This window comes from Solanum verrucosum, unplaced genomic scaffold, assembly GCF_900185275.1.
Source record: "Solanum verrucosum unplaced genomic scaffold, falcon-dt-bn FXZP01000196.1, whole genome shotgun sequence".
Taxonomy (NCBI): domain Eukaryota; kingdom Viridiplantae; phylum Streptophyta; class Magnoliopsida; order Solanales; family Solanaceae; genus Solanum; species Solanum verrucosum.
Genome location: NW_026020420.1, coordinates 2,118,199 through 2,128,920, shown reverse-complemented (window position 1 = coordinate 2,128,920; position 10,722 = coordinate 2,118,199). Strand labels below are relative to the sequence as shown.

The window sequence follows — 10,722 nt, the reverse complement described above, 5'->3', positions numbered from 1 at the left end:
TTTTCTATTGCATTTATTATTAATATTTATTAGTTTTGGAGTTTAAATTAGAACTATTACCTTGTTTATTATAGGTTTGAACGACTTTCATATAAAAAAATTACAAACATTCTATATATCTGGACATAAGTTAATTAATTTGTACCTAAAAGTTATATACGACTGAAGTTTAGGTGAAATGAGTAAACTTCAGTGTATCACAAATTTCATAAGTGTTATAGCTGTACAATTATTTTGATATTTTTAATATCACAAGTTTTATAAGATTTCATTCAAATTATCTCACTAACATGTGGTACTTTTTATTTTTTGGTTTATAAAAAAGGATAGTTCATTAATGTTACTTGAAGTGAAAGTGCTTCAAATATAAGCTATTTTGTATGAGTGCTAGAAGTACAAATATTTTTTGACTTTTGATGAAATTTACTTGCGATTGTTTTAAAACCAATATAATAGCTTGAAATGACATTGCTTTGCTTTTGGTGCAATTCATATTTCAACAACTTCTGTGTTTGCCTCATCCTTTACACTTTGTTTGATGGTTTGTACGTATTATATTCTCGTATTGTATTGTATCGTACTGTATTGTATTGTTTTAATGAATACAGTGATTGGATAGAATGAATCGTTCTTCGTCGTTACATAATGTCACACATCCATAATTTGAGTAATAAACTTATAAAGAAGAGTAGGGTATGGAGTAAAGCTATTATTAAAAAGTAGGATAAAAGACAAAATATTATTTTTAAATAATAAATTAAGATAAACACCAAACCGATAAAGAAAAGATGGACAAGAGCAAGGAGGAGTCGGAGGAAGAAAAGGATGATGAAGAAGGGGAGAAGAAGGATAAAGAGAAGAAACTTAAGAAGGTTAAGAAAGAGAAAAAGGAAAAAGTGAAGAGCGAGGAGGAGTTGGAGGAAGAAAAAGATGATGAAAAAGTGGAGAAGAAACTCAAGATAGTTAAGATTGAGAAAAAGGAAAAAGAGAAGAAAGACAAGAGCAAAGAGGAGTCGGAGGAGGAAGAGGAAGAAGAAAAAGTGGAGAAGAAACTCAATATAGTTAAGATTGAGAAAAAAAAGAAAGAGAAGAAACACAAGAGCAAGGAGGAGTTGGAGGAGTCGGAGGAAGAAAAGGATGATGAGAAAGGGGAGAAGAAACTCAAGAAGGAAAAGAAAGAGAACAAGAACAAAGGAGAGAAAGACAAGATGAAAGAGGAGTCAGAAGAAGAGAGAGACATTGAAAAAGGGAAGAAGAAGGATAAAAAGAAGAAAAAAGGGGTGTCGGATGAAGAGAACGAGAACGAAGCAGAGGAAGAAGAGAATGATGAAAAAGGTGTAAAGAAGGACAAGGAGAAGAAACACAATAAGGAAGAGAAAGAGAAAAATGATAAAGGAAAGAAAGATAAGAACAAAGAGGAGTCGTAGGAAGAGAAGGTTGATGTAAAAGGGAAGAAGAAAGACAAGAAGGATAAAGAAAAGAAAGACAAGAGCAAAGAGTTGTCAGAAGAAGAAGATAATGAAAAGAAGGATGATAAAGAATGCAAGGAGAAAGATAAAGAAAAGAAAGTCAAGGCGAATGCAGCTGAAGTCGCCACAAGAGAGATGAAAGTTGAGGAAGACAAGAAAGTATCCGACGGTGAAGCAGAAGAGAAAAATAAAAGCAAGAAGAAGGAGAAGGAAGGTAAGGATGAGAAACAAAAGGATTTGAAAAAAGATAAAGCTGAGAAGAAGAGAAAACTCGAGGACAAGTACAAAAGCAAAGATATGAGTAAGTTGAAATCCAAGTTAGATATGATCAATGCCAAACTGGAAGCTCTTCGGCTGAAAAAAGCAGACATCCTGAAGACAATAAAAGAAACAGAAGATAAGAACTTAGCAGTGATTGAGAGTCCCAAAGATGCAGAATCAAAGGCACACAGTGAGTAGTCGCTGAACAGTGAGTAGTATATTTTCATAATATTGTTACGTATACTAATACAGTGTTTGTGTATCCTTTTTCTTCCACTGTCATGTAGAAATGTACTGTCTTTGTCTTAAATAAGTTAAAAAGTATATATGATATTTGTATTAAGTTCTCATATATTTTGACATTCTGCAATTCATCTTAACAAAAATTGACTTCCTCTTCCTATCTTGCTCGTCTATTGAAAACAACCTCTCTACCTTTGCAAGGCAGAGTTAAGGCTACGTACACACCATCCTTTATTGGCCCTACTGGTAAGATTATGTTGAATATGTTGTTGTCGTCGTCGTCGTCATCGTCATCATTCTATCTTGTTTTATGGCGATTGGTCTAGGCCATTGCATCTACAAACTAAGCAAGTAAAGTGTTGATGAGTCTCTGCCTCATTCCCAATTGAAATTGTATTAAATGTTGGCAACTAAGGGTGTTGCTATTGGTCAATAAAGTGGGTTGAGAATTTTGATGTTTCAGGTTCAAATTCCAACAAAGACAAAAAATACTACTCCTTCTGTCCAACAATACTTGTCCATTATTGAGTTTGCACATTTATTAAGAAATTATAAATAGAAGGGTAAGTTTACTATACCACCCTTTGTATATAATAAATACAATGTCTTGAAAAATGTAATAGGGAAATGACTATAGTTAATGATAAGGGTAAATTAGGAACTAAGTGTAAAACTATCCATTGATTTCATAAAGTGGACAAGTGTTGTTGGACATCGTAAAATAGCGTAGTAGACAACTATTGTTGGACGGAAGGAGTAGGTGATATTTTCCTATCTGTTTTAGTCTCGATGGACAAAGTTATTTGATACGGTTGGTAGTGGGAGATGACAAGCCTCCTATGGAACTAGTCGAGCTCGGATACCATGGTTATTTGGCCAATTTACTAAGATCCTAATTTTAACATTGTTTGATGATATATAGATATGGATTTATAGTTTCACTGTACTATGAAGTCTCATAAAATTATTTTTGATCCTACTACCATTTTGCTTATGGAACATTCACTGTACTCGTAATAAAATTATTTTCTTAAATTCCATGTAAATCAAAATGGAAGCGGGGTAGGGGTGGGGTTGGGTACTCATGGATTTTTGAGATAACAGATTACTGCACATGGAAAGATTAATGACATGAAAAGGACATATATTTAATTTGCTTACTTTATGAAAAATACATTCATTTAATTTGCTTACATCTTTATGAAAAATATAGAATGTATCTTGTAACGGAAAAGGGCCAAAAATACCCCTGAAGTAAAGGAAAAGATCTAAAAATATCCTTCATCTATCTTTTGGTCTAAAAATACCCTTCTACTCATCTTTTTGGTCTAAAATTACCCTTCCATCCACCTTTTTGCTCACTTATACCCTTACAACTAACAACCCTCTCTTTTTTTTAAATACTTATTATGTGTCATTTTCTTATTGAATGAAATAAAAGTTCACATCTATTAATTTTTTTCCATAATTTATCCAAATCAAAAAGATATATCTTTTCAAGATCCAATTTTATTTTTTTTAAATCTAGTAATTTCTATTTTCTATAGCTTTTTTCCAAAAAATAAATAAATTGTTTTAGATAATTAAAATATTTTTAAAAATACTAGTCATGCCACAATTACAGGGACATAATATATTAATATAAATCCTAAAAAAATGTCTATCTTCTTTCTTTTTTAAAAAAAAAGATCATTTAATTTTTTTGACTAATAATTGATCAAATCTTGGACTGGTGCACCAACTGGAACAACTTTTCTTTAGGATTTATATTAATATATTATGTCCCTGTAATTGTGGCATGACTAATATTTTTAAAATATTTTAATTATCTAAAACAATTTTTTTTTTGGAAAAAAGCTATAGAAAATAGAAATTACTAGATTTAAAAAAAATAAAATTGGATCTTGAAAAGATATATTGTTTTGATTTGGATAAATTATGGGGAAAAATTAATAGAGGTGAATTTTTATTTCATTCAATAAGAAAATGACACATAATAAGTATTTAAAAAAAGAGAGAGGGTTGTTAGTTGCAAGGGTATAAGTGACCAAAAAGGTGGATGGAAGGATAATTTTAGACCAAAAAGATGAGTAGAAGGATATTTTTAGCGTAATATGATAACCTAAAGTTGGAATAACAGCATGTTATATCTGATTAAATCATATCAATGATATATATTATTTTAAATTCGTCAGTACATATAGCACCCTAAATTCTTTGAAAATCTACAACATTTACTATAGTTCCATTACAAATTGCAACTTAATTATAATCATTCAATCTAAATTATTAATTTTTTGAAAGGTACGTTCACCTTCTAAATTAATTACGTAATTGACACGCATCCACCAATTAGGATCGTAAGTTTAAGACATAGTGCAATTCTTGTGGTACCATTTAAGTCGTTACTTAAATTGAATTGGAAGGTCAGACTCAGACGTACACATAAGTTAATTTAAACTTCACTTAAAAATAGTTTGTAAAATATATTTGAAAATTAATGATCAAATGCTAGCTTACATATGAGTGTTATATATATAAATTAAATCTTAAACATGTATAGTTAATTAGTGTAATCGCCAATGTTTAACATGTTTATTTCCTATGCATATGCTTGAGTTTAGGAAAATAAGCGAGTTATTTGACCAGTACAAATTGAAATATGTTGAGCAGATTATGATTTTATAACTGATTATACCTTCGTACATATATTTATTGAATTGATGTAAAGATATGAATCAATGTGAACAGTTCAGAAACCATTTTCTCTTCCTCTATATATATATAACAAAGTGAAATAACCCCAAACCATACCTTACTTTTAAGCTTTTTCAAAAAATAATAATAAAACCCAGAAATGGCAGAATTGAGAGAAAAATGGAGTCTTAAAGGCACCACTGCACTTGTTACTGGTGGCTCCAAAGGCATAGGGTGAGTTTTAATATTTCCCTTAAAGTTATTGATGATTTCTAACTAATTTGTTGCTAAAAAACTTCAACTTAATTGAATTTTCTTATTTTGTTGGCAATCATAGCTAAATTGGGATCAATATGAATATTTGTTGTTTAGCTATGCAGTTTTGTATGTCGCTAATTATTTTACATTATTTTTTCATATGTAGGTCGCGTATTAGGGTAGAAGATATCTTGCAAAGGTTTAGGCTTGTTAGTGTTTGTTGTAGTACTGGTCGTACCCTCATAGTAGTTTTTGTCATATGTTGTTTATTGTGTTTTGTTTTTATTATTGTTTATTTCTTGTAGATTTTACACTATTTTTCTTATCAATGGCTATATTTTCTTATATTTTTACTTGGGTTTGATGCACTTGAGCCTAGAGTCTTTCAAAAACAATTTCTTTAGCTCCATGAAGTAATTGTATGATCTGCGTACACTCTATCCTCCTTAGGCCCTACTTAATGAAATTTCACTAGATATGTTATTGGTGTTCTTGTTGTTAGAACCATAGGCTAATTCACACTAAAACATTACATTTTTTATTTTTCTTTGTCATTTGATTTATCGTCACCATAGTTTTGTAATTGTTTTTAGGTACGCTATAGTGGAAGAATTGGCAAATTTTGGAGCAAGAGTATATACATGTTCACGTAATGAAAATGAACTTCAAGAATGCCTTGATATTTGGAGAAAAAAGGGACTTAAAGTCGAAGGTTCTGTTTGTGACTTATTATCTCGTACTGAACGTGAAAAACTTATGAAGACTATTGAAGATGTATTTGATGGAAAGCTTAATATTCTGGTCAGACTAATTATTCCCTCGATTTTTTAAGTAATCTGATAATATAAAAGTTATTAACGCATAATATATATATGTGTATATATGATGTATAACTTCTTTCTTTTTTGTGATTAATTAGGTGAATAATGCAGGAGTGGCAATACATAAGGAAGCTAAAGATTTCACAAAAGAAGATTACAATATAATTATGGGAACTAATTTTGAAGCTGCTTATCATTTATCTCAAATTGCTTATCCTTTATTGAAGGCTTCTCAAAATGGAAATGTTATTTTTGTTTCTTCTATTGCTGGATTTTCAGCATTGCCCTCTCTTTCACTTTACTCTGCTTCCAAAGGTAACCTTTACGCGACGAATTCAGAATTTAAAATTGATTCTCATGTTGGTGAGTCAATCGTTATTTTGTTTATATGATTTTAGTTAACGTTAACTTTTTATGTACATTAATTTTTGGGTTTAAATTAGGTCCTGTGTTATCATGATATTATCAAAATTTAAACCTATACAAATTCATTATTTAACGTGAATGAATTTGTTGTTTTTTTTGTACTTTGAATATGTTTTATCTTATTAAGAATATTGTTTAAGATAACTTGTCAGGCTATGATATTTTATCATGACTTTTTTATTTTTGTTAGTTCTTTCTATATACTCCTCTAGATTGTTTTTTTTTTTCTTGAGCTAAGGATCTGTCGAAAACAACCTCTCTACCTACCTCCAAAGTAGGATAAGGCCTTTGTATATTTTACCCTCTCCAGTCTCATTTTTGTGGGATTTACACTGAATATGTTGTTGTTGAATTTGTCGTCCTATTTTTTCTTCTTTTTTTTACATTTGGTGACTAACCATTTTTTTTAAATCTTATATTATTAATAATATAGGTGCAATAAATCAAATGACAAAGAACTTGGCATGTGAATGGGCCAAGGACAATATTCGGGTCAATTCTGCTGCTCCAGCAGTCATTTTAACCCCACAAGTTGAAACTGCAATAAAGGTATAGTATGATTCTTTTTAGGCAAAAGGACAAATATACCTCTCAACTATCGTAAATGGTATGCAGATATTCTTTGTCATATTTTTGGGACATTCGTGCTCTTGTTGTTCAAAAACTAGAGCATATATACTCTTTACACTAATTGGCATACACGTGTCATAATCTTATCCACAGACCTGACATTTATTAAATATCGGATCGACGGATAAGATTGCGCCATGTGTCCCTATTTAGTCTTTCGTTAGAGTGAAGGGCATATATGCTCTAGTTTTTTTACGGCAAGGGCACCAATGTCCCAAAAGAATGACGGAGGGTATCTACATACCATTTACGATAGTTCAGGAATATATTTGTCATTTTTACATTTTAGTTTTTATTTATCAATATGTTCTACCAATATTGCTATTTATTTAGTGTTGAAAAAAACTTTATCGAGTATCTCAAAAGTAAGTGTTCCTCGTGAAGTAGAAAGAATTTATTTTCGCACTTCATAAATAATTGTCCTTATTAGTGAGTCGATAAATAACCAAAAAAATGGATTGGACTGGCACACACAAGAGAATTGAATCGCAATACAAAACGAGTTCATGTCTTTTAGAGTGAAATATAACGTGAGACTTGGTCTAAGTCAATTGTACATAAGTTCTATGATATTAACAAATTAAAAGGAGGAATTTTGTCACTTTTTAAACGGACAATATATTTATTATATTTACCATCGTAAATGTCTTTTAATCTCTTCCTAAGAGTTTCTAACCTTTTTGCCTTTTTACTGACTCAAACTCACGATCTTATAATTGAAAGCAGAAGGTGGTTATCATCCGAATTAAAATAAAAATATGATTAATAAATATTCATATAGTCGACTCAAACTTAAATAAGAGTGAAGCATATTAGTTATATTATTGTTGTACCAAAAATAAAACTTTTATGTGTCCATGTCTCTATTCATGCAACATAAGCATGTCAAGAAAACAATTTATTTATTATTATTTTTATTGCAGAAAAATCCTCAACAAAAAGAAGAAATTGATAGTTTGGTTGTTAAGACTCCTTTGGGCCGGGCCGGAAAGCCCGAAGAGGTTTCAGCAGTAATAGCTTTTCTTTGCTTCCCAGCTGCTTCTTATATTACGGGCCAAATCATATGGGCCGATGGTGGATTTACAGCTAATGGTGGGTTTTAAGTGTTATTTTCTTTGGGCTTTGTAATCTTTTTCTATTTTTTGTAATTTGTATTTTGGGCCTATTATCGGCCCATTATGCTTTGAACAATGGAAAAATTACTCAAATACACAACACTTCTTTACCTATTTTTAATATTTCTCTACTCTTTTACTAAAATACAAAAATCCCTTATTTTCCGCCAATTCAACTTAACCGGATACTTTATTAGTTTAAGTATCCGCCCGTTATTAATTAAAGTATCTGCGCTGCTATATTATGCATCCGCCCGTTAATTAAGTATCCGTGCTACTAACAACTTAATAATTTAATTACCCGCCCGTTATTAATTAAAGTATCTGCACTGCTATATTATGCATCCGCCCGTTAATTAAGTATTCGTGCTGCTAACAACTTAATAATTAAAGTATCCGTCCGTTATTAATTAAAGTATCCGCGCTGCTATATTAAGTATCCACACTGCTATATTATGTATCCGAAAAACACTAAAAAAAGGGATTTTTGGTAATTAATGAAAGAGTAGGGAAAGGAAGTAATTTCTTTCTTATACTATGTCATTTGCCTAATTTTTACTTGAACAATTTCTATGTCCATGTGCTTGTGTTCTTCAACTACTCACTTCCATTTTCACGTGTTTGTTATTTGGCTAACCTAGAGAAATTTCACTAGTTTAGAAGTTAACTATTTAGATATATGCTAGATTGCAATATTATGAATTTTATCAAATTTTGGTGCGTCTAGATACATATATCTCGAGATAAATTGGGGAAAAGTTAGTTGTACTGTGTTCAAGATACAATGTATCCAAGTGAATTCGCGTGTATATGAGATATATAGACAAATCTCGCTCACCTCCCTTCCATCTCGCACGTCACCTCTCCTATGTATCTGGTATCCCAGTTACATATGACTCACATCATATACATACAGATAATGTGCGTCTAGTGTGATTAGCATGTATATGAGATAAATAGACAAATCATGCATGCCTCCATCCCATCTCGCTCACCACTTTCCTATGTATCTAGTATCCTAGGTACATGTGAATTACATCATATACATACAGATACATATATGTAGTGTGTATCTAGTGTGATTAGCATGTATTTGGAATACATAGATAAATATCGCTCGTTTCTCTCATATTCTTGCTCGCCTCTCTCCATATTTCAATGTATCTGGTAGCAAAAAACATATATTTATAATTAAACATGTATATGTTATATTTACTAACTCTCCCTATAGTTTGAAACATGATTGTGTTTTGTTCTTTAAACACCTACCACAATTATTATAGTTATAGACCACCATGTATGTTTTCCATTACAATTTGGAACTTAATCATAGCCATTCAATCTAAACTATTGAATTATTGACAGGCAATTTCAAATAACAAATTTATTTTTTGATTCACAATCACGGATGATTATATATATTAGAGAAAAGAAATAAAGTCACCATTGAAGTTGTCCTCGAATTTCAAAAAGACACTGTAACTGTGCGGGTGTCCTATTACTCACTAAAGTATTTCCAACAACTATAAATACACCCTTTTTACAACTTTTGTAATCTCATAGCTTGTGCATGTGTTTCACCTCAAATAAAATAATATAATTTTATTTTTCTTACTCATTTAATAATGAATTGGGTAAAATCCTAACTCACTCACATTTTGATCCTCAAAATCTTCTGGGTCAAGTTCAAAAGCACAAACAAGTTGTGAGTACAAACTCAAAAACTTCAATGTAAATGGGTGCATTAACTAATTTGGGTTTAATAGATACAAATTGTTCATGAAAATGGTCTTGACGAGTTGTTGCATCGTTGAGGAAAGAATTCAAAGGCATTGAGATAATTTTGGAGTTTCAATTGATGGGTTCTTTTTAGCGTCGTACCGCTGTAGTGTTAAGGTTTTGCCTTGATTTTCTTATCTTTTTTTAAGTTTATTTTTTCCAAAAAGAAAAGACAAAACATTACCATAAATGTTTTTACTTTTAATGAAAGGAAAATATAATTCTCTTACATATTTGGTTTATTCTTTCCTTAAAGGAAAAGTATGGAATGCTATAAATTGAAGATCCCTATTCTCATATAAAATAAAACACGATAGAATACACAATGTAGTCATTTAGAGAGTCTTGTTTATGAAACATATTTATGTTTCTTAATATTAATTTCATAATATGTAGGTCGTTTGACTAAACTATATTAATAATATGTTTTTAGCATGCTTTTATTTGTCGTCCTAATCACTTTTGAACCCAACAAGTAGCTCTATTTTTTGTTGTTGTTGCAGAAGACGAAGATGGAATGAGCTAAAATGGAGTTTTTGCAGAGGTGGAAAATGGAAGATTTGGATATGAGACTTTTGTGGAATCCTTTGTTTTCACTGTTTACATAACAGTGAAAATTTTCACTTAGGAATCCTATAAATCTTCTTATATTCTTAAGTAAATATGAAATTGTTCTTCAACAACCACCATGAAAGGCATTGACCAAGAAATTCTCTGTTTCTTGAACTTTTTTAGAAAATGGAGGCTTACAATCTTGCTACATGGCATTTTTAGATTGGTTTGGGGTGATTTTTTTGTCATTCACGCACCCCCAATACGTGAGATTACACCTGCTCTGAGAATGGGTTAAAATGGTGTATTTATAATCGTTAGAAATAGTTTTGTGGAGTAATAGGACATCCGCAAAGTTAAGGTGTCTTTTTTAAAATTCGGGACAGCTTCAGTGGTGACTTTATGTCTTTTCTCTATAGATTATTATAAACATATTACAAAGTTCTTGGTCCCGTTATGACATATTTTGTC

At 30.9% G+C, this 10,722-nt stretch overlaps 2 protein-coding genes across 4 annotated transcripts in view; one reads left to right on the top strand and one right to left on the bottom strand.

The window, feature by feature from the left end:
• Positions 1-7,997, top strand: part of LOC125807103 (tropinone reductase 1) — a 177,143-nt gene extending 169,146 nt beyond the window's left edge. For 2 of the 3 annotated variants that reach the window (XM_049486876.1, XM_049486875.1), the window contains one exon: positions 7,729-7,997. In XM_049486876.1, the coding sequence (XP_049342833.1) occupies positions 7,729-7,908 (180 nt within the window). In that variant the 3' untranslated portion in view covers positions 7,909-7,997. Of the gene's footprint in view, positions 1-4,728; positions 4,905-5,521; positions 5,730-5,847; positions 6,065-6,608; positions 6,725-7,728 lie in introns of those variants that run through there. The other variant, XM_049486877.1, reaches the window with a different exon arrangement.
• Positions 1-10,722, bottom strand: part of LOC125807086 (rhomboid-like protein 15) — a 103,583-nt gene that overhangs the window by 65,757 nt on the left and 27,104 nt on the right. The window lies entirely within an intron of this gene.